Source organism: Macaca nemestrina, chromosome 5 (genome assembly GCF_043159975.1).
Source record: "Macaca nemestrina isolate mMacNem1 chromosome 5, mMacNem.hap1, whole genome shotgun sequence".
Lineage (NCBI taxonomy): Eukaryota > Metazoa > Chordata > Mammalia > Primates > Cercopithecidae > Macaca > Macaca nemestrina.
The window spans coordinates 80,801,488-80,827,956 of record NC_092129.1 but is presented as its reverse complement, the minus strand read 5'-3'; the positions used below and the strand labels follow the sequence as shown (position 1 = coordinate 80,827,956).

General features: G+C 41.0%; 1 protein-coding gene across 1 annotated transcript in view; it reads right to left on the bottom strand.

Annotated features, from left to right (window-relative positions):
• Positions 1 to 26,469, bottom strand: part of PRE (prolyl endopeptidase) — a 134,730-nt gene that overhangs the window by 100,757 nt on the left and 7,504 nt on the right. Inside the window, exons 3-5 of the mRNA XM_011736419.3 lie at positions 7,855 to 7,988; positions 6,588 to 6,718; positions 3,833 to 4,042 (exon numbers count right to left, since the gene is read on the bottom strand). Coding sequence (XP_011734721.1) covers positions 3,833 to 4,042; positions 6,588 to 6,718; positions 7,855 to 7,988 — 475 coding nt within the window. The remainder of the gene's footprint in view (positions 1 to 3,832; positions 4,043 to 6,587; positions 6,719 to 7,854; positions 7,989 to 26,469) is intronic.

Sequence of the window (26,469 nt, the reverse complement as noted above, 5' to 3'; positions counted from 1 at the left end):
AAAATATACTGACTAGCCAACACATTACAGAAGGAGAACAAAGTTGGAGGACTGGCACCTAACTTCAAGATTTATTATAAAGCTACAGTGATCAAGATAATATGGTATTAGCAAAACAACAGACAAATAGATCAATGGAACAGAAGAGAGAGCCCAGTAGCCTTTTTAAAAAATGGTGCTGGGACAACCAGACATCCACAGGCAAAAATATGAATCCAGACAAGATCTTACACCCTTCACAGAAATTAACTCAAAATGGATCACAGACCTGAATGTAAAACATAAAACTATAAAATTCCTAAATATTACAAAGAACTCAGCAATAAGAAAACAAAAATCTGATTAAAAACTAGGCCAAAGGCCTTGACAAACATCTGACCAAAGATACACAGATGGCAAATAATCATATGGAAAGATGCTCCACATTATATATCATTAGGGAAATGCAAATTAAAACAATCAGATATGGCCAGGCGTGGTGGCTCACACTTGTAATCCCAGCACTTTGGGAGGCCAAGGCAGGTGGATCACCTGAGATCAGGAGTTCGAGACCAGCCTGACCAACATGGTGAAATCCCGTCTCTACTAAAAATACAAAAATTAGCCAGGTGTGGTGGCATGTACCTGTAGTCCCAGCTATTTGGGAGTCTGAGATAGGAGAATTGCTTGAACCCAGAAGACAGAGGTTGCCATGAGCCAAGATCACACCACTGCACTCCAGCCTGGGTGACAGAGTGAGACTCCATCTCAAAAAAAAAAAAAAAAATCAGATATAACTACACACCTGTAAGAATGACCAGAATTCAGAACCCCGGTAGCACCAAACGCTGTCCAGGGTGTGGAACAAGAGGAACTCTCATTCATTGCTGGCGGGAATGCAAAACGGTCTAGCCACTCTGGAAAAGTTTTGGAGGATTCTTATAAAACTGAACAGACTCTTAACAACATGATCCCACAATCACGCTCCTTTACCAAAGGAGTTGAAAACTTGTGTCCAAACAAAGACCTGCATACAGACTTTTTATAGAAGTTTTATTCATAAGTGCCAAAACTTGGAAGCAACTGAGCATTCTTTCTGTAGGTGAATGGATACACTGTGGCACATTCAAACAATGATTATTCAACACTAAAAAGAAAGGAGCCATCAAGCCGTGAAAAGGCATGTAGGGAACCTAAATGTATTATTAGTAAGTGAAAAAAGCCTTTCTGAAAAGGGTACATACTGTCTAATCCCAACTACAATATGTTCTGGAAAAGACAAAACTATAAAGACAGTAAAAAGATCAGTGACTGCCAAAGATTGGGGAGAGAAAGGAATGAATCGTTGGAACACAAAGGATTTTTAGGACAAGTGAAACTACTCTGTATGATACTACAACACTGGATACATGTCGCTATACATTTGTTCAAACCTACAAAATGTACAACACCAAAATCAAACCCTAAAGTAAACTATGAACTTGGGTGATAATGATGTGTCAATGTAGATTTGCCAATGAAACACAAATGTACCACTCTGGTGGGGGATGTTCACAATAAGAGAGGTTACGAATATGTGGGGGCAGGAGGTACATGAGAAGTCTCTGTATTTTCTTATCAATTTTGCTTTTAAAACTGTTCTAAAAACTAAACTTTACTTTTTAAAAAGTTAAGTATCGGCCAGGCACGGTGGCTCACACGCCTGTAATCCCAGCACTTTGGGAGGCCAAGGCAGGAGGATCACAAGGTCAGAAGTTCAAGACCAACACGGCTAATACGGCGAAAACCCGTCTCTACCAAAAATATAAAACAAATTAGCTGGGCGTGGCACTAACTAGTCCCAGTTACTCGGGAGGCTGAGGCAGGAGATCGCTTGAACCTGGGAGGCAGAGGTTGCAGTGAGCTGAGATCACGCCACTGCACTCCAGCCTGGGCGACAGAGCAAGACTCCATCTCAAAAAAAAAAAAAAAAAAAAAGGTTAGGTATCGGTTAAATATCGAACTGAAAGTAATTAACTCATATTTGCTGATTTTGGAGACTTCTTTGAGGATGAACTTCTTTTTTTCATGATGATGATGATGTACCAAGCTTTCAGGGCAAGGGAGGGAAAAAGGTAAGATAATACCATAATGTAAAACAAGCTTTATGGCACTTAAGCAATTGTCATTGAGCTCTCAGGGACACTGGTAAGAAGCACATGGTAGGAATTGCTTAGCTTCATTTCTAAGGGTCCCATCACAGTCTGAGAGGCTACTGAGATCCTAACAAGAGGTAAGCAAAATTACAGCTGGAAGAAGATGTTGGCTTTCTTTTATCTATCACAATTACTAATTATTATTATTTTGTGTCACTGAAAGCTGATGGTAAATAATGACTTTTGGTTTTTACAAGTTAACGTAATAACGTTCTCTAACATGAATTGGCCAGTTATACTTTTTTGTCTCCCAGAACATGGAAATAACTAACATTTTCTAACTCTGGGGCACTCTTAACACAGGCAGCTAATTTCGTTTCCAGAGCACAGATGTCTTTCTTTAGCCAACATCTTTGAATAAAAAGCCTACTTTTAGCTCCTCTTGTAATTCGTTGGTGAATTTATAAAAAAGGTCTTGATGTAGCCTAATCAAAAAGCAGAAAAAGCTAAACATAGCCAACAGATGAGAAGCACTACAGCCTTATTCCCAATTCAACTGCGGGGGAAAAAAACAGAAAAGAAAGCAAGGATATTTAAAGATGACAAAGATACAGCAAGTCATGATAAGGGGACAACATGTACAGCAGAAAGCACTAGAGTAGCTGTGCTTCTTGCCAGACCCCAGCCCTCAAGAAAATTACTGAGCCTTTGCGCCCAAGCTCCTAATCTCTAACACAGGGATTGTAAAACTCACCTGTAAAGACCAACTAACATAACAAGAAAAATGCTACATACCACATTGAAATGTGGGGTAGCAAAAGGAAGAAAATGACACATTGTACCAGTAAGGTACAAGGTACATAGCCCTTCCTGTCTGGGAAAATTAGAAGTGAAGGAGCAAAGAAAGAGAATCTTTGAACACAACAGGATCTTTGTGCAATTAAAGAGGAGAACAATAAAGGTGTGTCCAGGAAGTAACAAGGAGAAAAGCATGAAGATAAATGCCAACCAACAGGTGACCTATAACTTCTGATCAGAGAAGAATATGTGATTACTACAGTAGTAAAATTTTATAATCACTCAACATCATCAAATAGTTTGGTTCAGTTTAAAAATTCATCTTCTCCATAATCTCCTTAGGAGATATAACACATCTATAAGGGACTGATTGATTGTAATAACGATCCCAATTTTCTACAGTTCCCTGTATCTATTTCTCCACCATTGAAAAGGTGATGGCCCTCTGGCTTGCTTTAGCCAAGAGAATGCAGCAAAGGTGATGTGCCAGGAGCAAGCCTAGGCATTAAGAAGGCTGTGTCATTCAGCTCCCCATCTTGTAATTCTACTGAGGTGCCACGTGAGCAAGCCCAGGCTAGTCTGCTGGTCATCCCAGCTGAGGCCCCAGATATGTAAAAGAGCCAAGCCAAGATGAACCAACTGACCTGCAGCTGACCACAGATACATGTTAGAACTCAGCCAAGCCCAGAAGAACTACCTGGCCAACCCACAGGTTCATAGCAAAAATAAATGGTTACTATTCTAAGCCACTACATTTTGGTGTGGTCTATTACACAGCAAAGCCAACTGATACAACACCCTTTGAGGAAACATGGTTCTGGACCATACAACCTCTACGTAGGGTTTAGCATCTCTTTTCAGTCACTTGAAGTCACACTTCATTTTGTGAAAAATGTGCTTCATCTGAAGTCTTCGCTCACCATCACTTTTTCCATCCTGTTGGGGGTATGAGTTGTAGAACATTCCCTTCCCATCATGGGTCCAGGCCATACAGCTGAACTTGACTCTTTCAAGCACATCTGGAAGCTCTTTGGCACCATCAACTTTCATGAACTTGATTGTCACCCAGTCTGAGCCACTGGCGCTCAGACCATAGGCAAAATATTCACCATCTTCGCTGAACGCGTAACCTATGGGACACAGGAGAAATCATCCAATGACAACCATAGGAACACAACTCCACTGCCCTCTATGCCATCTGATAAAGCTCTCTTCCGTAACACGGAGGTAGAATGTGGCAACAAAAGGGATAGGAATCTGGTAGTGAGGAATCCTGGGGGCTCGGCCCAAGTTTTACAAGAATTACCCTTATAACCTCAGACAAGCTTCCTAACCTCTCCAGGTCTTAATTTGTCTATAAAATGAAATATTAGATTATATGCCTACTAAAATGCTTTCATTTTGAAATTTTTATAATGCAACAGGCAGTTCAGTTAAAAGCAGAGCTCATCTGAGACTTCTGTCATATTTTATTTATACTCTAAAGGGAATAAGGAGAAAAAGGAAACTGCTTTTAGAGTAATGACTGAATTATGACACATACCATATAATAGAACTAAATTGGAGCCATTAGGTAATTTGGGGAATTGATTCCAAACTATCTAAAATCCCTTGTTACAGCCTCATTTTCGGAGCATTACCTGTGCACAAGGATTAATGTCCACACTGTCTGACCATCACAGGCCCAGGTAAATAAAGCCTGAGGGTTTGCAGTGAAGGTGCCCAGCGTGCACATTCCACAAGAAATTGTGAAAGGAAAAGCAACATGTCTATAGACTGTCGTATCATGTACAATCCTTTAGGGCCCTGGTGGAATGTCCTAATCACTATGGAATGTTTCCTGGCAAATACTTGTGCTTCATATTAGCTGTTTCAATTATGAAGTATGTAAAGCATTTGATACAACACCTCCTATTGAAGACTCTGACACCAGAGATTTCCTCTTAGGCTGTTTGCTAAATGTTATTTGGGACTGAAAATTTTAAGAAGCTCAACTATTATTAGAGGTTTCCTATTCTTTTACATGGAATTTTAATTAATGAGGAATTAGTTTAAAATTTCACAGAACCTACTCATTAACCATTGTAAGTCCTATAAAGTATCTAGGCTCATACGTATGTAAATGCAGAAAAGAGTCTAGAAAGTGACAGGAAGAAGAAACACATTCACCTTTTATTCTACCTAGCACTGGAGTGTTTGAATTGTATGTGTGTGTGTGTGTGTGTGTGTGTGTGTGTATAGATCAGAAAATTATCAGAAAAATTGAAATTAAACATTTTGATTTGAAATGTATGTTTAAAAATCATATACTATAAAAAGAATCTGAATGTTTACTCCTTTTGTGATAACTTCCCTATAATACCGCTCTTAGAAAACTCAATGACTGTTTGAGGCAGGTCTCATGCCTAATTTATCTTCTCACCCATCAAGGCTTTGTCCATGGCAAACATTCCATAAAGAAGTCACTGGAAGAATGCATTATTGGGGTGGGAGTTAAGACCCTGTCCCTCTGGATGGGTTGCAAGATAGATCCTTGTGGACACTAAATAAATTCCTATATGGGATATGTTACTTCAACAGAACCTGTGTATTAAATTCACTGAAAACTACACGGTCAGATTCATGGAAGAATCTGAGCTGGCTGATGTCTTATTTTCAATATTGGTTCGATAAAGGATCATTGTTTATATACACAGCCTATTCAGAGGAAGGGGAGGGTGGACTACTGAATGACTGGATCATGGTTAGGAGTGTTGATATAAAAGGGTCTTTGCACAGGTCTGATGGAACGGGGCTCTATAACTCCCATCTTATTGATTACAGAGGACTTCAATGTCTCAATTTCTCAATTCTAGAGGGCCATAACTAATCATATGGTTTTTTTTTTCTACAAAACCAGAAGATACTACAGGGGAAAGGCTGAGCTAACATCATCTAGGACATTATCATTGTAGAGTTTACAATTATTAAAACACACAACTGGAGAATAACTTAGTTCCTTACTCTAGAACTCTGCTTACTGCACAAACCTGGGATAATCTTCTCTGTGGCCTGTGGAGGAGGTTGCCTTAGGGGCAGAGTTAAGCAGGAGATGTACAGCAACTGTGGACAAACTTAGTCTTTAAACCTGCATCTTCAGGGAACAGGACACCCAGCTGTTCAATTTCTACAAGATTTGTGTGTTTTTACTTGTAATTCTGACATGCTGACAATTAACTAGATTTTTAAAACTCTGACGCTTCCTTCCCAAGAGGGAAATTGATCTGATAAACATTCTTTCCTGTCTAATATTCATAGTTGGAGCATTCTTCGTACAGCTTAAATTTCTTATGAAAGATGACTTATTTTTTTTCTAATCACAGGTATGTCTCAGGGATGTTATAGGAAATGATGATGATACTTGAAGATTCCAGAAGCCTTAGAAGCTAATTTGGGTCCAGTGTGAATTATTCTCCAGTTCTGCTTCATGCCATCAGAGTGGAAAAGAGGAATGTGACTATTCATGTATTCTAAATATACTGTGCAAAAATTAGCTTTCCTGATATTGTATGTGCATCTGTTCTACAATATGGTCCACACCCTGCCTGGTATTTCAGAGGTAAAGCAACTGCACTAACTTCAGAACTCCAAGTGAGGGTCTTGGATGTTCCACGGGCCTCTGAGTATAGCACTTACCTCGGAGTGCCACTGTGCCATCATCAGACAGTATGTTGGGGTCCAGGAACACTCTGGCGTCACCCTCTAAGGAATCCTGTACGTATAATACTCGCTGGTTCTGCAAACCTGTATTGTAAAAATAAAAATACCTGGGGAACAGAGATGGTCTTTATTTAGCTGTGGAGTTTTCTATTTGTGGAGTAAAACCAAACACACACAAGCAAAAACCAAAACAAAACCAAAACCCTACAAAGGTACAACTGTAACCTGGCCATCACAGGGACGTGGGGACATAGGCGAAAGGGCCCATCATTTCTCTCCACCTAGAGCTTGTTAACGGAACTGCTTTCCATATTCAAGTCATGTACTGTAATTCTGCACATTAGCTAAGCAGAGACAAATAAAGACCATTTTATGTGTTAAAATAAAAACTGATATTCAAATAAAGCAGTAACTTTTTCTTTTAAATGAAGAAGAAAGCAGACTTTTCTAAAATCAAATTCTGGTTCTTTTCCTTAGCGAGGCTGCTATGGTGGAAGGTCAGCACACTTTCTCTGTAAAGGGCAAGACTGCAAATATTTCAGGCTCTGTGAGCCATACAGTCTGTCACTATAATACTCAAGCCTGTAGCTGCAGCACAAAAGCAGCCATGGACAATACGTAAACCGATAAGCATGGCTGTGTCCCAATCAGACCTTATTTATGAAAACAGGTAGGCAGGCAGGGTTTGGTAGGCAGACTCTACTTTGCTGATCTCTGTGTAAGAATGGCAGAGGGCTGAAGAAAGTCTGAAGTAAATGTGTGATAGTGGCTCCAAACAGATTTAATAAAAGATCAAGAAAACGTGTGTAAGTGGGTGTTAACGGGACAGGAACAAGAGAAGTGAATTCACCCATTTCACCATTCTTTGATGGAAGAAATACACAGAATTAAATGTTTCCAAGTAGTATACGTCAAAGATAATTAAATTTGGAGGCAAACAAACCTCCACTGCTGTCTATGAATCATCCTGTCTCACCAATTACTACCCATAAGACAACAACAATTTCCTACAATCTAGATTTCTTTACATGACCTATCTCTACTAAATTTCTTAACCATTATTTTAACAATTCGGACAATATGTAATAGATCAAAAATATTATTCTCATATTCAGACATAGAAATTAATTCCTTATAATGAATTAATCTTATACAAGGACAAGTTATCTGGAATTTGTATTTTACAATTTAAGCAAGCATTTACTTTGAAAATAAAAAGGAAATTCAGTAAAAGCAGTCTCACCGTTTTCCTTTCTTGAAGTGGCAACTATACTTGGGATAATCATATAGTTCAGTCATTCTCTCTTTGTATAAACCTCTGATGGGACACTGCTCAAGAAATGGCACAGTAATCTTATTCTGGGCCTCCACAAAGGCCTGTGGAGAAATTAAAATGGACAAAGCAAGTTAAATATAAAATTTTCCATGTGAAATGTTATCCACTAACATGTATCAGAAAAAGCACACTTTGTCTCTCAGCCAGTGCCTCTTCCCTCATTACCAACCTCTCTCACCTCCTTACTCTTCTTCATACCTGCCCGGCTCCTGCCAAGTGACTGATTAATACATAGTAACAACCAGTGCTTACATGGCACTAATTCAGCTAATGCTTAGAGGGCAAGTATTAACTTATTTAGAACTCACAATAATCCTATGGAGAAGGTCCTTTTATTAGGCCAACTTTACAGACGGGGAAACTGAGGTTTGGAGTGGTTAAAAAGTTGCCCGACATCATACAGCTAGGAAGTGGCAGATGGCAGAGTTGGCTCCCAGATCCACGCTCCTAACACACTATACTGTAGCTCAGATCACACACTGCCAATAATCTGCATTTATATAGCACCATGGTTCCGGGTTTCTCATTCAGCAGCTGGCCATCCCAAGGCAAGCTAGAGTTAAAAAGAAAAAGTTAGGGATACCCTGGTGCTATTTTATCAATTTTGGTTTTGACTTGCTAAGACCTACTACCATGTTAATTTCAATCAGAGAACTTTGCTAAAATTTGCAACCAAAGAACATTGAAAAAACATTGGAGGCTGGGTGCAATGGCTCATGCCTGCAATTCCAGCACTTTAGAAGGCTGAGGCGGGTGGATCACTTGAGGTCAGAAGATCGAGACCACCCTGACCAGCATGGCAAAACTCCGTCTCTAGTAAAAATAAAAAATTTGTTGGGCGTGGTGGTGGATGCCTGTAATTCCAGCTACTCAGGTGGCTGAGGCACAAAAATTGCTTGAATCTGGGAGGTGGAGGCTGCAGTGAGCCAAGATCGTGCCACTGCACTCCAGCCTTCGTGACACAGGGAGATTCTGTCTTAAAACACACACACACAAACAAAAAGCACCGGAAACAAGTGGCATTGCAGAAGAATATCGGCAACATGGTGGTTTATAAGAAAGGCAAGAGATGGCCGTCAGGAAATACTGGCAGTGAAGGCAGGAAAAGGGGCTTTTACAAAAGATGATTTGTATCCAAGCACAGCCGGTTTGTAACTAACCAGTTAAAAAGTTGACAATACTATAAAAACTTGGCCAGTAGTAATTCACATCTGACTATTAGCAAGAAATGAAACAAGAACATTGTATCAGCTTTAAATTCAATAGAAGATTTCATCAGATGTCTATAAATAAGTAAATCATCAGAGAAAAACTTAAGGAAATTAAGACCATAATATATTTTGAATGGCAGGCAAAAATGCATTATTATCAGAGTCCACTTTTGGATATATCATCAAGCTCTAAGGGCCCATCCAAGCTCAAAATGGTCTTCAAATGTGCAACAATGCTTTGGGTTCCCCTACAAAAACCACCAATCCCGCTCTGGAGAACCATGATTTTGTGGTGAGACTAACTGTTCCAAAAATCAGTGATTATGATGCATTTAAAAACAAGAGACAAGGGGTGTAAAGTATGAATACAGTAATCAACAGTTTTGCAAGAGTGCCAGTTCAAGAAAAATAAAACTGTTACAGGTCACATTTCTGATTTCATATAAACAGAAAATAAAATTTACTGAGTCCCATAGAAATACAATTCCGACTATCATTAGGGATTGGTAATCTTTGCCCTGGCCCGCTTTTCTGCAGCTCTGGAGATCAGAATGGTTTCTATATTTTTAAAGAGCTGGGGGGAAAAAACAACAGACTTATGTGGCTTGCAACATTTAAAATATTTACTATGTGGCCCTTTACAGGAAGTTTGCTGACTGCACTTTCCCTCATTAAAAACATCAAGGAGGAAATTGGATTTTGTTTTTTAGTTATAAAATCAATGCCTATCTGAGAAACCACTCAGGGGAGCATTTTGGAGATCACAAAGTGTGTCCAAAAGCACTACTTCATTTTACAGTGGAAGAAAACACCATGCCTACTTCACAGATATGGAGCTGGAGGCAAGTGGTATTAAAGTCCCCTGGTTAAGGTCATGCAGTGAGTTAGCAAAATTACTAAGAGACTGAAAAAGGAGATGGAGATGAAGCAGATCCACACAGGAAAGAAGGGAGACGCAACCTAGGGCTCCTATGATTTTCTTCTCCGTGAACTGGGCTGTGCTGGGTAGGAACATCAGGGAGCTGGAGCATCCACATGGACTAAACACAAATCTTGTGTGTGCTTACACTGATCGTGGCATTGTGGATGGATGAGTGACAAGTCCAAGCTAAAATCCCTGTCATCATGGAGCTCATTCTACTGGGGACACACCCACAAAAAGCCAGAGGGCTGCAGAATGGTTGGTTCTAAGGACATGTACACAGGGTAATCAGCAGAGCAATGCTGCTTGCTACAAAAGTGTCAACTACAGATCAGTGTTGGCCTGAACTGTTTGCTACCAGGCCACAATGAGAAGAGTACGGAAAACAAGAGTGAGTGCTGAAAACCTTGACGGCAATTTGACATGACTATAGCATCTTCATTGTATTTTGGAAAAACCTCAATCCACAAATGGTTTGGAAATTTACAAATCAGCCATTCCTTGCAGATCTTGAAAACCACTGGGAAAGAAGGCACCTAATTAAGCAGGGTGGTCACAAAAGCCCTTCTGAGGAGGTTTCAAATTGAGGTCTGAGAGGGAACAATGACACAAGGTGGGGCAGAATGTTTCGGGCAGAGGAAACAGCAGGTGTGGGAGTCCTGGCTCCCACAGAGGGAACAGCCTGGCAGGTGTGAAGAAGAGTAAAGACGTGAATGAGGCTGGGAATGAGCTGAGGCCAGACGACCAAAATGAGCTACAGCAGGCGGCACCTGGTGGGCAGATAGGAAGTTTCAATCTCTCATCGAAGTGCAAATAAGCCATGATTGGGTAAGGAGATTTACCTTTCTTTGAAAGATTACTGTGCTTTGGATGGAGAACAGACTATAGGCGAGCAAAAGTGGAGACTGAGAGAGGCCAGTTAGGAGGCTGGGACAGTGGTTTGGGTGAGAGACAAGGCCAAGAGGAATGGTTGGTCTCTAAAAGGGGTGGGAACAACCATTATAATGGGAGTGGAGACAAAAAAAACAGGCACAGCACATTTTAGTTTGCAGTTTTGGTGGCTATTTCCCAGAGGGCCTCACCAGAACGTTCTAGTCAGAGCCCTAAGAAGGATTCCACTCTGAGATCTCGACATGCTGAGGGTCCTGCCCTTCCACTGAGGGATTCTCTAAAGAGAGCACCCTGAAGATACCATTTCCCTGATCCTTCTGATTTGCATCAGGCTGCACGTAGGCCCACAGTGGGTTCAAGGGTCAGAGGTTGCTCAACAGATTGCTCAGTTCATTTTCCTTGGAAAAGCAGAATTGTGTTCTCCAGCTGTTTCTCTATTTTGCTTTGCTTCTTTTACATGTCTCATAGTATAATTACAACTACTGCAACAGAATTCATCTCACCCTGAAGCAGACACACTGGCTTTTCACATATAAGATTTTCATAAAACTGTTATGCCAGGCATAAAAATGCTACCAAATAATGCTAGGATTAGTAACATCCAATTCTGTCACCTCCTACCCACAAATGTTAGCTAATTACTTTAAATAGACCATTACTTAAAGACTGCACTCCTCTAAGTCAAATATCTAGATGTAAAACCAAAGAGTGTCCGAATTCCTAAAAGTCTCAAGTTCTTTCATAACACATCTTTACAACTCGGGCAAATCATTTTCATGAGGGTGGTAGAAAATTTCTGTAAAGAAGCTTTGTTAAATTTAGGGTTTCATAAATGCCAATAATATTTCTGATATTTCAACCAGGAAAATACCTTCTTGGTCATTTATGTATTTAACAGGTATACCATCTTGGTTGATCTAAAAATTAGAAAAAAAATTGGGGAAAAGGGAGAAAAAGAATAAAAATAAAAAGAAAATGGAAGAGTTCCATGGTGATAAGGAGGCAGGGTGAGGAAAACTCAAATTCCTTGTTGTTCAAGGAGTTTCAGTACCTGTAGTCTCATTCTAGGATGTATTAAAATAACTGAAATATGAAAGCCCCAATGCATGCAGCTGAGCTGCTAAAGAGAGTCAACGGTTTAGATTTTAAATCCACAGATGAATCTGAACACATTTTCCTAGGAAAGAGTAGCTGCTCAAAACTAAGAAATCTTACTTATATCTCATTTGCCTTGACTATTAGAAAGCTTAAAAGCAAAACAAAGCTTCAGTTATGCAAGATCATTAAGTTCTAGAGATCTGCTGTACAACAGTGTACCTATAGTTAGCAATACTATATTGTGCACAGAAAAATCTGTTACAAGGGTAGCCGTCATGTGAAGTGTTCTTACTGCAATTTGAAAAAGAAAAAGAAAAGCTATCTGGCAAAGGGTGGCTTAATTTGGGAGCCGAGATTCCTTTGCTCCTAATGTCTTCAGAAGAATTTCTTCAAACTGCCCTCACGTACTCTATTTTAATACACAAAATACTGCAGTCCTACAAAATAAGCCAGGCACAGAAAGATGAATACCTCATGCTCTCACTTATATATTTTATTTAAAAGAGTCAAACTCACAGAAACAGTAAAATGGTATTCACCAGAGGCGGGGGTTGGGGGAGATGTTGGTAAAGGACACAGAGTTTCAGTTAGACAGGAGAAATGAGTTCAAGAGATCTACCGTACAACATGGTAACTACCTGAAAATTGCTAAGAGGGATTTTAAGTGTTCTCACCACAAAAAAAAAGGATGTGAGGTAATGCATATGGTAAATAGCTTGATTTAGCCATTTCACAATTTCTACATATATCAAAATAACATGCTGCACACCTAAATATATACAATTTTCACTTGTCAATTTAAAAAATTGACTTACGAAATACAGATATAGGCTCATTTACTGATTGCTCCATATCTGAATATATAATTCTAACTTCTCTCTTTCTAAATGGAAGTGTAAATTAAAAATACTGTTCACTTAAAAAATACTCATCTTTTTACAATTCTTACATAAATGAATAAAAATTATGCCTAGAGTTACTAAATAAATATTTATACAAAACACTACAACGTGCACCACGGTGATTAACAAGATGAATGAAAGACAAAGATATGTGCTAGAGGAGAACAAATAAAGGGGAAGCTACTTCCAGGGCAGGGCAGGGCAGGGTGGGCTGGGGCAAGTGCCGTCGGCAGGCGGGCAAGACGACCAGGGACTTCCAGGTAGAGACTGGCTCAGGCCCGGGTATCAACCTCCCCTCTTCTGAAATACCAATGAAAACTAGGAATGGTGCTAGCTACATCCCACAAACTTTGACGAGTATCTGCTATAAATAACAAATATAGGACTTGGTTAAGCAATTATCAGGGGCTTCTGGAGAAAGTGGCAAAAACCATAATTCCAGCTTAAGAGAAAAGTGGGGGCAGAACAGTTGGATCCCCTCTCACTTCAGCAGAATTTGGAATTTGGAAATGACTCTCCAAGTACAGGGACAGCCCCATCAAAAGCAGCCTAGAGGCAGTAGAGCTCACCCTGAGGCTGTAGGACTTAGGGCCAGGAGGGCAGGACAGTCAAGGTAGGTCACAACCAAAAGAGAATTAGATGCAGCTGCTTTTCAGGAAACATGTCCAGAAATGGAAACTATAAAAGATTGGAATAATGTACTTTCCAAGGCTAATATCTATGCCAAGGAATCTCTACCACTAAAAAAAAAAAAAAAAAAAAAAAAAAAAAAAAAAAAAAAGAGTGCTCATAATTTTCCAGGACTTACTGAATGTTTACAAAAATTAGCAGCCCATCAGACAACAAAGGGGGAAACTTAAGTCCCAGAAAGAAAAGCTTGTTCAGGTCACAGTTTTGACCACAATGCCATTAACCTCACCCCATGAAGTGCTTTCTTTTCCTGGCCCACAAGCACCCACCTGCTCATTCTCAAGCTGGAGAAATATTCTCGTTCAGTCAGTGAGAGTCCAAAATCCTTTGGGCTCAACTTTAACGTAAAAAACCCAGAGTGGGCCCATCTCTTCTCCCTGGGACCACCTGCTCTTGGGTAAAAAGGGATCATAGTAAGCTTCTAGCTGCACATGACCAGCAGGCTAGGCGGGGCCTTCTAGAAGCCCCGTTAGGCCCCTTTCCACCTCTCTGCTTGTCCCCGTGTGGGTAAATCAACTCGTTCCCTCACTGGGGCCAGTTACTGTCAACTGGGGAGGAAGCAGAAACCATCACTCTGACCTGACATTCAAGCCTTGTTCTCAATACTCGTCACGACCAGGGAGCCCACTCAAAACTGAAATTTTAACCCCCTTTTTTTTTTTTTTTTTTTTTTTTTGAGACGGAGTCTCTCGCTGTCACCCAGGCTGGAGTGCAGTGGCCAGATCTCAGCTCACTGCAAGCTCCGCCTCCCGGGTTCACGCCATTCTCCCGCCTCCGCCTCCCGAGTAGCTGGGACTACAGGCGTCCGCCACCTCGGCCGGCTAGTTTCTTGTATTTTTTAGTAGAGACGGGGTTTCACCGTGTTAACCAGGATGGTCTCGATCTCCTGACCTCGTGATCCGCCCGTCTCGGCCTCCCAAAGTGCTGGGATTACAGGCTTGAGCCACCGCGCCCGGCCAATTTTAACCCCTTTAGGCTCTGTTCCTTGGTGTATACTCTCCTGACAAAAAAACCTGAAGAGGTGATTTGTACCTCAAATCCAAACCTAACTAAATATCTGATCATGAGGACATTAAACACACATATCCTCCCTCTCCTGAATAAGTCTGTATCAATGAGGAAATCCAAACTGTAACAAGATTACTTAGAAAATACAAAAAATTAAGAAAAACAAGACTATCACACATTAAGGCTCATGGGATGTGGCAAACACTGTTGGAGATGACATCTATTTCTTTCTGGTGCTGTATGAAGTCCCACTGATAGTTGGGGGGAAAGGGTGTGACTGCTGCCAGTCAATCAGAATGTCCCTACCCCAGACCAGGGCTGGGCAGGACCTCAAGCAGGTGAGGCTGTGGTTGATCTCAGGGCTTTCTGGCATGACTCACACATCAGGGAGCCAGCCTCTTCCAGTCCTGCACTACTGAACTCAGGAGCATGCAGGAAGCAGGCTTAGGAGACTGAGTGCTCATGCTTGGTTATGCCAGGTACTGAAGGGCAGTGATCACACTGTGACTGATGAGGAACATCTGGCTGGAATGGTGAGAGTTATACCTTCAGAGAGTTTGAGGTTTACCCTCTTTCTTCATCAGATCGTATCATCTGCAATTGAGCGTTCTCAGTGAGGATTCTGGGTACTGGTCGCTTGTACCTCCATCTGTCATAGAAAATGTGACAGACACCTCTGTCTGTATTCTAACTATGCTAACTCCCTTCCATGTTCTTTATATAAGTAAACCCTGTTCATTTTCATAAGCAAAGTCTCTCCATCAATTCTAACCCACAGGCAATAGTCAACAAAATAGTGATAGTAGTAAACCCAGGCAAAACAATCAGAATCCTTTTTTAGGGACAGAGATGAGTATTTGAAGACAGAAGTTATCTCAACTTAAGACACTTGGGGCTGCAAGGATTGTGTGCAACCCAAAGAGACAAGACCCATCTTTCTCTACCACATAGGAACAGCTGCTGGAAAAATAAAATTATCAGAGAAAAGCAGATGACCTTAGAGAAAAAGACAGGTTCCCAAAAATACAACATGCACTCCCGGATCGGACTGTGCCTAAAGGCACTTATACCCTGAACCCCAATAACATGAGCCACTCAGCTCCTCTTTTTATGTGAGCTGGTCTGAGTTGGGTTTCAGGTACCAGTAATCAAGTGTCCTGACTAACACAGCTTTCCTTGGAAGCCTCTGGTTTTCTGAACGAGATGGGACTGGATGACCATGAGCAGGCTGGAAAGAGGAGAGCTGACCAGAAGCTTGCTCCAGGGCTGGCTGGGGATGACTGAACAAGTTCTTTACAATAAAGGCGTTTTATGAGAAAGAATGAACTTTAAGCATTAAAATAAAAAATTTAAAAATAACAACAGAAAATTTTAAAAGCATATTATATATAACTTCATGCTAGTAATTTTTAAATCTCAATGAAATGAATAATTTACTAAGAAATACAAAGGACTAAAATTGATCCAAAAAGAAAGCAGAACTGAACAGAGCAATGACTGTGAAACAAAATGGGGGGAAAGAGCCCAAGAATTAATTGCAATAAAAGAACTTGTCCCAGATAACTCTAAGGATGAAGTCTTTCAAATTATCAAAAACCGTAATTTCCATACTATTTACACTGCTCAATAACAAGTGCAATGGTGAGCATTTATTAAGCACTTACCGTGTGCCTACTACTTTGCTAAATGGCTCAAAAACACTATCATTTAATTTTAACAATTATATGAGGTGGTTTTCTCCAAATTACAAGTCAGAAAAATGAGGCTAAAAAACATGACCAATGTCGGACCAGGCATGGTGGCTCACGTCTGTAATCCCAGCACTTTGGGAGGCCGAGGCAGGCAGATCACGAGGTCAAGAGATCGAGACCAGCCTGGCCAACATGGTGAAACCCCGTCTCTACTAAAAATACAAAAATTAGCTGAGCCTGGTGGCATATGCCTGTAATCCCAGCTACTCAGGAGGCTGAGGCAAGAGAATTGCTTGAATCAGGGAGTCAAAGATCGCAGTGAGCCAAGATTGCGCCACTGCACTCCAGCCTAGTGACAGAAAGAAACTCCATCTCAAAGAAAGAAAAAAAAATAAAACCAACATGACCAATGTCTAATAAAATTGTGGGCTAAGATTCAATCCTGACTTTCTGCCTCTAAAGTTGCTCATTTAACAACTATACACACTGCCTTCCTATGAACAGGCAGAGGTTCCAACATCTCTAAGGGTTCTCATTAGTTGCTAGAGGGAGCAGAGTAAAAAGAAAAGTCTGGAAGAAAAGAGACAAGTTAGGAAGTTACTGAACATCTAGCTCAGTGGCAGTGTATGCAGGACCCAGGGAGGTGCTGGCATGGACAAGAACAAGCAGAAAGTTATGAGGTTTTATGGAAGTACAACTGGAGGTCCAGAGAGTCACGTATATGATTAAATGAAGAGCTGATTCAAATGGTCAGAGGATCTGGAAGAGTCCCAGAAATTTTGTCACATGCCTTGATTTCCCCCAATGAGAAAAACTGGAACCATTAACACTAATTTACAAAGATGCTATAAACAACAGTGAGGCATCTATTAGAACTTAGCTGCTTATGAATAGGCCCTTAAAAAAATGAAAGGTATTATAATTATTCTTTTTTTTTTTGAGACGGAGTCTCACTCGGTCGCCCAGGCTGGAGTGCAGTGGTGTGACCTCAGCTAACTGCAAGATCCGCCTCCCAGGTTCACACCATTCTCCTGCCTCAGCCTCCCAAGTAGCTGGGACTACAGGCACCCGCCACCATGACCGGCTAATTTTTTGTATTTTTTAGTAGAGAGGGGGTTTCACTGTGTTAGCCAGGATGGTCTCGATCTCCTGACCTCGTGATCTGCCCGCCTCGGCCTCCCAGAGTGCTGGGATTACACTGTGAGCCACCGCAGCATCCTATAATTGTTCTTTAATCAAGCAATCTAAGTATTCCCTAGGGAAGTTTTCCCAAACTTTCTGGGTCTGAAGAATTACCTGAGGGTGAGGAGTGGGGCTCCTGGAGAACAGATTTATACTGAAATCCAATGCTCCAGATTGAAGCCTGAGCATTTGTATTTTTAACAAGTGCCCTGGTCATTTTTATGGCTAAGTACTTTCTCCCCTGAACATGGCAGAATGGGATGGTGAATTAGGCACCTAAACACGGTGGGGGAAAAAAGAAGTTAAGGCCAGGTGCAGTGGCTCATGCCTGTAATCCCAACACTCTGGGAGGCCCAGGTGGGCATATCACTTGAGGTCAGGAGTTCGAGACCAGCTTGGCCATCATGGTGAAACCCCATCTCCACTAAATATACAAAAATTAGCCAGGCGTGGTGGCGGATGCCTGTAGTACCACCTACTCATGCTATTCGGGAGGCTGAGACACGAGAATTGCTTGAACTCGGCAGGTGGAGGTTACAGTGGAGATCTGCCACTGTACTCCAGCCTGGGTGACACAGCAAACCTCCATCTCAAAAAACAAAACAAAACAAAAAAGAAGTTGAAAGAAATCAGTTATCGTAGTTCTTTAGATGTTCACTTTTTAACAGCTGTTTTCCCAAAAATACCATATCTGATGCCAGCATTTTTCACTGAAAAACTTCAGATGACTGAAACCAAAGCTGAGTAACTGCTTACAGAGAAAACAGCAACATTAAATGTATACAAGTACTTGAAACAATTCATCAATGATTTAGGGTGTGCTTTTCTAAAATGGAGCTTTCCCTGAGAGCGAACCAATGGGGCTGGAGTCTTAACCTCTACAACAGAAGCGTCCAGTCTTTTGGCTTCCCCGGGCCATATTAGAAGAAGAATTGTCACGGGCCACACATAAAATACACTAATACTAATGATAGCTGATGAGCTTAAAAAAAAAAAAAAGAAAAAGAAAGAAAAAGAAAAAGTCACCAAAAAAAAAAAAAAATCTCAGAATGTTTTTTAAGAGTTTACGAATTTGTGTTGGGCCGCATTCAAAGCCATCCTGGGCCACATGTGGTCAGTGGGCCGCAGGCCGGACAAGCTTGTGCTACGAGATGTGGCCTGGCCTCCTTACTGCTCCAATCTCTAGCAGCGCAGAGATCAGGTGGTTTGCCCATCTTCAATCTCTGGTCCTCCCAAGCTACAATGCAAATTCCACGCTGGTATGGGCATCTGACTTACTTACGACACCGCATCCCCCTTATTTAACCCAATACTCAGCACAGGGAGCACACAGATAAACTAAGGAGAGAGGAGGAAAGGAAATGAAGCACATATGGAGAAAAGAGAGAGAATGAAACCTACAGGCATGTGACACTTGGGGTAGCCAGCATCCATTCTCCCTCCCTCGTGCCCTCCCTTCTAAGTGGAGCAGGTAGCTGGGCTGCCACTGCAGAAGCCAAAGAGAGTCCCTGAGGCTTCTACCAAATCTCTTCCCTTACTGCTGCACTACAGCCAAGGGGCCAGCACACACCCACAGCTTGGCCAATCAAGACTCCTTCTTTTGGGATACCATCACTTGAAAAAGAGATGCAGGCTGAATGACTGGAGATCACTGAAGCCATAGCAATGCTGGGTGAAAAGTGACATTCCTGCCTGCTCAGAGCCTGGCCCTTGGTCCATTCCAAGCTGCCTTCATATCCTTGCCATAAATGCCTATTTGCCTAACTTGCCCAGAATCAGTTTTTGCCACTTGCATCAAAAACCCTATTACAGAAAGCAAGAGAAAGGAGATTGGGGGGTGGGGGTGGGGGGAAAAGGGAATGTAGTGATTAAGAGTAGCCCAGTACCAGCAACTTCCTCATTCTTTTGACAATTATCCCATCCAGAGATCAGAAGGAAGGTATTCCCTAAATACTTATTTCCTCATGAATTTATGAGAAGTATGTTTACAAACTGTAATAAAGCTAAACATTCCCACAGAAGGTAATAAGACTTTTAAGACCTTAGAAGTCTTAAAGACTGAGATACTATGTGGTAAAATGGTTACTAAACACATTTCCCGTATCTACTAGAGCAGGGATACATACAGCAGTAATTCTCAATCCAGGCCCATATATGGAACATGAATGAATGGGTGGAAGGCGTCTCACAGGCCAGTTTTGCCAGTGGGGTTCAAAGGCATCAATTTAAAAAGACGCTACTTTAAGGCTATTGCCTTTAAGTAATCTTTGGCCTAGTTTCATCACTACACTTGAGAACAATGAAACCACACTTACAAGTCACAGTTCCAATGAAAAAACAATGTTCAGAATGTATCTTTTCGTGAAAAATCTAGAATTCAAAACGAAAATCGGCTTAGTTTTGTGGATAAAAATAAAAAGAGGTAAGAGTCTTTAAAGTCAAACATTTTGACTAAGCAATTAGGAGACTAGAGTCAGAAAGTCTATACCCCGATACATGGAAGCTGCAACGCCCAAGCAGCACCGTCTTCGTCTGACCGGAACTTTGCTGTATATGGATTTTTACATACATTTTCTCACTTGGGTGTTATCATAACTGGGAGCTAAATGAATGAATATTACTTTAACTCTTTATAGATGAAGAAAATGAATACTAGATTAGACAGCTTGCTACAGTCATAGACAAGAAAACAGAAGACCAAAGACTGCAATTTGTATCTTCTGACTTCTAGTACCATCCAGCAAATACTCCATTCCTCCACACTGCCTTGCAACAGAAGCAACATCAGAAATACCTGCCAACTCACAGAATGAAGGAACTATCCACAGAGATACCCCCGGTTTATTACAAAGTTTTCAAAGAACACTGTACACCAAAACCAGCCTTTTATACCTGTAATTTCTGGTGATTGGCAGCTCCATCAGTAAGCTTTAACTGCTGGCTTTTGGCTTAGAGACATTTAACCAGCCCCTCATGTACTGGAATTTCCTGAGGGCAAGCTTCCACCCCAATAGCTCTCCTTTAGCCTGAAAAGGTAGTGGCCAGATGGGGAAAGGCAATCAGACAGATCAATCCCTGCTCACCTAGCTAAGCACCAGTTCTTCGAGAAGCTGGCTCTGGATCTGGACTAGGGAAAGCACATGATCCAGGCAGACCTAGGCCAGACTCACCGAAATTGACACCAGAAAGAACAGAAACTCCTCAAGCTACACACTTTAAGGTTAACCGCAGAGACCAAAAACAAAAGCAAGCAAGCAAAGAAACAAATAAAAAGACTTCAGGACAGACAATGAAGGGCACCAGGGAAAGCAGATGTTTTCCTACACAAACTTTGTTCTCTGCTGATCTCTGTGACACTAAAATACCTACATAGAAATCCTAGGATTTAAATATCCCAGATATGATCTGAAGTCCTTTAAGATTTAAATCTTTCCTGCCAAGGAAAGAAACAGTACTGAGACAGGGGGAGAAGGTGGTGACATTTCCAGGATTCTTATCCTGCAATCCTGAAGGATTTCTGTTCTAATTGCCATAGCCCCTTAATCAGCTGGTGTAACGGGGTCACTTCCAGCTAGTCAATGAGAGAATGAAAAGTGGGAACTCACATGTCCCAGAAAAGAAATCTACATTTATATTCCTTTCATCCTCTCCGAAACAAATGGTTATTTTATCTTATTTTTCAGATGGAACGAATATAAATAAAAATATTTTCTTCTAATTCTGTTAGAGTTCTCTTCTCAAGGTCTGTGAAGGAAACGGAGTTGCTGTTACTCTCATTTTGCCCAGGGCGGCACTCAGGGAGAATAAAAAGTTATTAGATAAATGCCACTGATATTCTACATTTAGCTAACTCATGTGCCCAAGCTCCAGGACAGTTCTGTGAGAGCCAGACCTGACAATCAGTTACAGTTAAGGCAGTCACCCCTTGAAGGGTGTAAATTTTTCTTTTGTGTATTTCTCCTTCAGTAACTCAGTAACAACTTCTAGAACATTCAGCTAAAAGGCTGAAGACACAATAAGATGGGGTAAAATGGGGAGACTGAGATTACAAGAACATTGCTTCTACCTGGACCCCTGGGTTGCAAAACCAAGCAAGTATCACTACTAGGAAGGGGAGCAAATTACGCAATATAGACTACCTGGTACCACACGGGTAAAGAGGCCAGGAAGAATAAATGCTAACTTAGCATTCCCCCAGTGATCGGAGAGATGCTGCCCCCATGATGAAAGCAATGTAAAAAAGCAGGGCTTGACGGAAGAGCATTCTCCTTGCCTGCAAGTCCCAACTCTACAATTCGCAATGGACATGAGGTCCATCTCCCTAGTGAGGAATATACGCTGATTTATCTAAGTCTCTGGTTTTATACATACACACACACACACAGACACACACACACACAGACACATACACACACACACTTTTCTTTTTTTAATTAAAGAGACAAAGGCCCGGTGTGATGGCTCACACCTGTAATCCCAGCACTTTGGGAGGCTGAAGCGGGAGGATTACTTGAGGTCAGGAGTTCAAGACCAGCCTGACAAATATGGCAAAACCCGGTCTCTACAAAAAATACAAAAAATTGGCAGGTGGTGGTGGGCACCTGTAATTCCAGCAACTCAGGAGGCTGAGGCACGAGAATCGCTTGAACCCAGGAAGCAGAGGTTGCAGTGAGCTGAGATTGTGCCACTGCAATCCAGCCTGGGTGATGGAATGAGACTGTCTCAAAAATAAACAAATAAATAAATAAAATAAAGATACAGGGTTTCACTATGTCATCTCAGCTGGTCTCAAATTCCTGGGCTCAAGTAATCCTCCCATCCTGGCCTCCCAAAGTGCTGGGATTATAGGTGTGAGCCACTGTGCCTAGCCTGATTTCTAGAAGTCTCTGGATTTGGCCACTGGGCCACCACTGATCTTGAAGAAAATAGTTTATGCTAATGGGAGATGTTACTGGGAGTGGTACAAAGAAAAGGGTGCTTTCAACTATGTCAACAGGCATGCAGAAAGCGGCTTGTGGACAGGCAGGGAAAGAGAGGGAGAGAGCCCATGATAAAGTAAGATCTGAACAGGGCACACGCCCTAAGGGGACCAAGAGACCGACTGAAAGGAAGAAGGCGGTTCAGAAGAGCTAAGGCAAAGTGTGGGGTTTGGGGTTTGCTTATTTGTTTACCAGGGGAAATAAGGACACATACCAGAGGGAAATTTAGAAAGGTAAAGTTTAGGAAGTCAACCACATGTTGTTCACACACTGGAGGCTCAAGTTGCCAAACACGGCGTAAGGTAAGACTGCATCAAACTTCCTTCTCCAAGCTACAAAGGATAAGCTGGAAATGCGTGCGGACTAGGAAACATGCCTGGTTATTGGGACCTACTTATCTAGTCTTCAAATCATTTTTTTTTTCTTTGAGACGGAGTCTCACTCTGTCGCCCAGGCTGGAGGGCAGTGGCGCAATCTTGGCTCACTGCAAGCTCCACCTCCCGGGTTCACGCCATTCTCCAGCCTCAGCCTCCTGAGTAGCTGGGACTACAGGCGCCCACCACCATGCCCAGCTAATTTTTTGTACTTTTAGTAGAGATGGGGTTTCACCATGTTAGCCAGAATGGTCTCGATCTCCTGATCTCATGATCTGCCTGCCTCGGCCTCCCAAAGTGCTGGGATTACAGGTGTGAGCCACCAAACCTGGCCTCAAATCATTTTAAGGACTGCAAACCGCCTTCTCTGGCGCTTCATGCTAACGCTACCATGGTTACCCTGATATCCCATTTACATCAGTGAAATTACACTGTGTTAACGTGCACTTAAACAGCATATTATACTTAGTAGGAATCTGAAGGATTTCTAACTCAAAGTTTTTCCTTTACCTTACTTTTGGTGTTCAGTTTGTATTTCCATATAGTTCTCCCAGACCAGTTTTTACAAATTTAGTTTTTGTTTGTGTGTTTGTTTGTTTGAGACAGAGTCTCGTTCTGTCACCTAGGCTGGAGTACAGTGACTTGATCTTGGCTCACTGCAACCTCTGCCTCCTGGGTTCAAGTGATTCCCCTGCCTCAGCCACCCAAGTAGCTGGAATTACAGGCGTGTGCCACCACGCACGGCTAATTTTTCTATTTTTAGTACAGATGAGGTTTTGCCATGTTGGCCAGGCTGGTCTTGAACTCCTGACCTCAGGTGATCCACCCGCCTCGGCCTCCCAAAATGCTGGGATTACAGGTGTGAACCACTGCGGCCGGCCCCATGCTGACCTGTTCAGACAGCATACTTCAGGTGTCAGAGGGGGCCTTTCCTGTGCATCTTCCATGCATACCTCTCATTCGTCCCTAGACAGGCTTGTTATTGATGCCAGTGAGTCTACCATCTTGGATCTGATGAGTTAAATTTTGGTCCCAGACTGAAAATGTATGGTGTGTTTTTCATAAGAGCAGAAAAGCAGCATGAACATTTTCTATTTATGGTTATTAGCATGTACACAAAGGTGTATTAGCCATACCTTGCTATAAAAAGGAGAATCTTTACAGAGCCTCTAAAACAAATAAAAAGCTGTTTATTACATTTCCAATAAAAACCAGTCAAGAAGTGAGAAACATCTGTAGCTCTTTTACAAGATCTAAAATGCTATCAGTAGGTCTCAGATTTAATCTAGTATTTAATTTAGGTTGGCCAATCCTGACAGTGCCTGGCATTTAAGGCTATATCCTTTATAAAACAAAACCAGAGCAGACTTGTAACAGAAAATTCTCAAAAACAGGGGCGAGGCAGGGGGTAGAGGGACAGTTGAATCTGGATGAATTTTTTCTAGCTGTCAAGGCCCATATTGCTATTTTATAGCAAATGCTTCAGATTGTACAAGATAACACACAATTCAGTTGATTCTCTGAAGCAAATCTAAGGCTGATAGGAAAAATGTTAACAGAGATATTTTGTAAAGAAACAGAGGAGCAGCGCTGCCCAGTAGATACATTATGCAAGCTACATATACAATTTAAAAATTTCTAGTAGCCACATTAAGGAAAAAAAAATTTCAATAATATATTTTATGTAATCCACTACACACAAATCATTTCAACCTTGTTTTTGAGAATTTTCCATTACAAGTCTTCTCTGATTTTGTTTTATAAAGGATATAACCTTAAATGCTAGGCAGTGTCAGGATTGGCTAACCTGTATTAAATACTAGATTAAATAGAAACTCTATTTCAGATCTTATAAGAGAGCTACAGATGTTTCTAATGTCCTGACTGGTTTTATATAATCCATATAAAATATTGAGGTATTTCACATTTTTTTGTTCAAACTAAGTGTTTGAAATCCGGCATGTATTTTATGCTTACAACACATAATCAATTCAGACTAGCCACATTTCAGGTCCTCAGGAGCTACAAGTGGCTAGTGGTTATAATATTGGATAACAGGATATTGACCAACATTTCTTGTAAATACAGTTGTAAGGAACATAAAAGCAGATAACAAAAAATGGAATTTTATCACACGAATTCAAGGACATTTTAATATTATTAGTAAAGCTATATAATTATCCTGATTGGTATTAAAAAGAAATTGAAATCCAAAACTAAAAGTAGGAATAACAAGGCTTAAATAAGATGACAAATATCATTCAAAATAACAATTTAAACACTAGGCTAGAAAGTTCTTTGTCACTACTATTCGTACGTGTTTTGCAGAGCTTTGACCAATTCAATAAGACCTGAACCAAAATTTGGTAGAGGAGAAAATAATAATTGATTGTAGATTATATGATTATGTATCTAGAAAACCTAAGGGAAATAACTGAAAACTTATTTGAATCAGTGAGTTCAAAAAAATTACTAGGTACAAAATATATAAAATAACCAAAATTTCGTAGGAAGAGAAAATAGAATTATCACTAAATTTGATTATATGTTATATGATTATGTATCTAAAAATCTAAGGGAAATAACTGAAAATTTAGTGAGTTCAGTAAGGGAACTAGATACAAAATAAATATAAAATCAGTAGCAGTAGCTAGTTTAGTCGGGTGTGGCGGTATGCACCTGTAGTCCCAGCTACTTGGGAGGCTAAGGGAGGAAGACGGCTGGAGCCCAGAAGATGGCTGCACTCCAGCCTGGGTGAGAGCAAGACTCGGTATCTAACAAAAGAGTCAGTAACACTCATATATGCCATCAATAATGAAAAAGGAACGCATTTGATAGCAATGACAAAAAGCAAATACTTGAGAATGGAGAAGAGATTTCAAGGCTACTGCAACAAGTAATCATGTCATTGTCAGAAATGTGGAGATCTAGAAAAGCGCGTGTTTGGGACATTATTTGTAATAGTGAAAAGTTGAAAACAATAATTTCCAACAGAAGTCATTAGGCGTAATATCGTGCATCCGCCTGATGAAATAGTATGACTATTAAAATTCTGGACTGTAAAGATTGCTTTCTAACATGAAAAATTGCCATGGTAGAATATGAAGTCAGAGAAGAATGTAAGATCACAGTACTCTGAATTATTACAATTTAAAATATATATGTTTTAAAAAAAGAACAGGTCAGCATGAGAGCAGGGGCTGGCCCAGGGTTCACACACGACGGCCTACAAACGCACACGGCAAGCACAGACATGAATAAATTCCTTTAGCTTGCATCTACAAAGTATTATGCCCAGTCTTTTTACTTTTACTTATTTTTTAACGTGTAATTGATAACCACCTGGTCTACCTGGGTTACCCCTGACTACACACTTACTAGCTGAGTAACCACGGACAACATACTTAATCACTTGGCACCTCTATTTCTTCATCTGTAAAACGGGGGAAATAAAAATATCTATTTCAGAGTTTGAGAATCAAATGAAACAGGATATGCAGATATGCACTTTACTCCCGGTAAAGTGCCTGGCACATAGTAAGCATCCAAGAAACGTATACCACAAAAATAACAG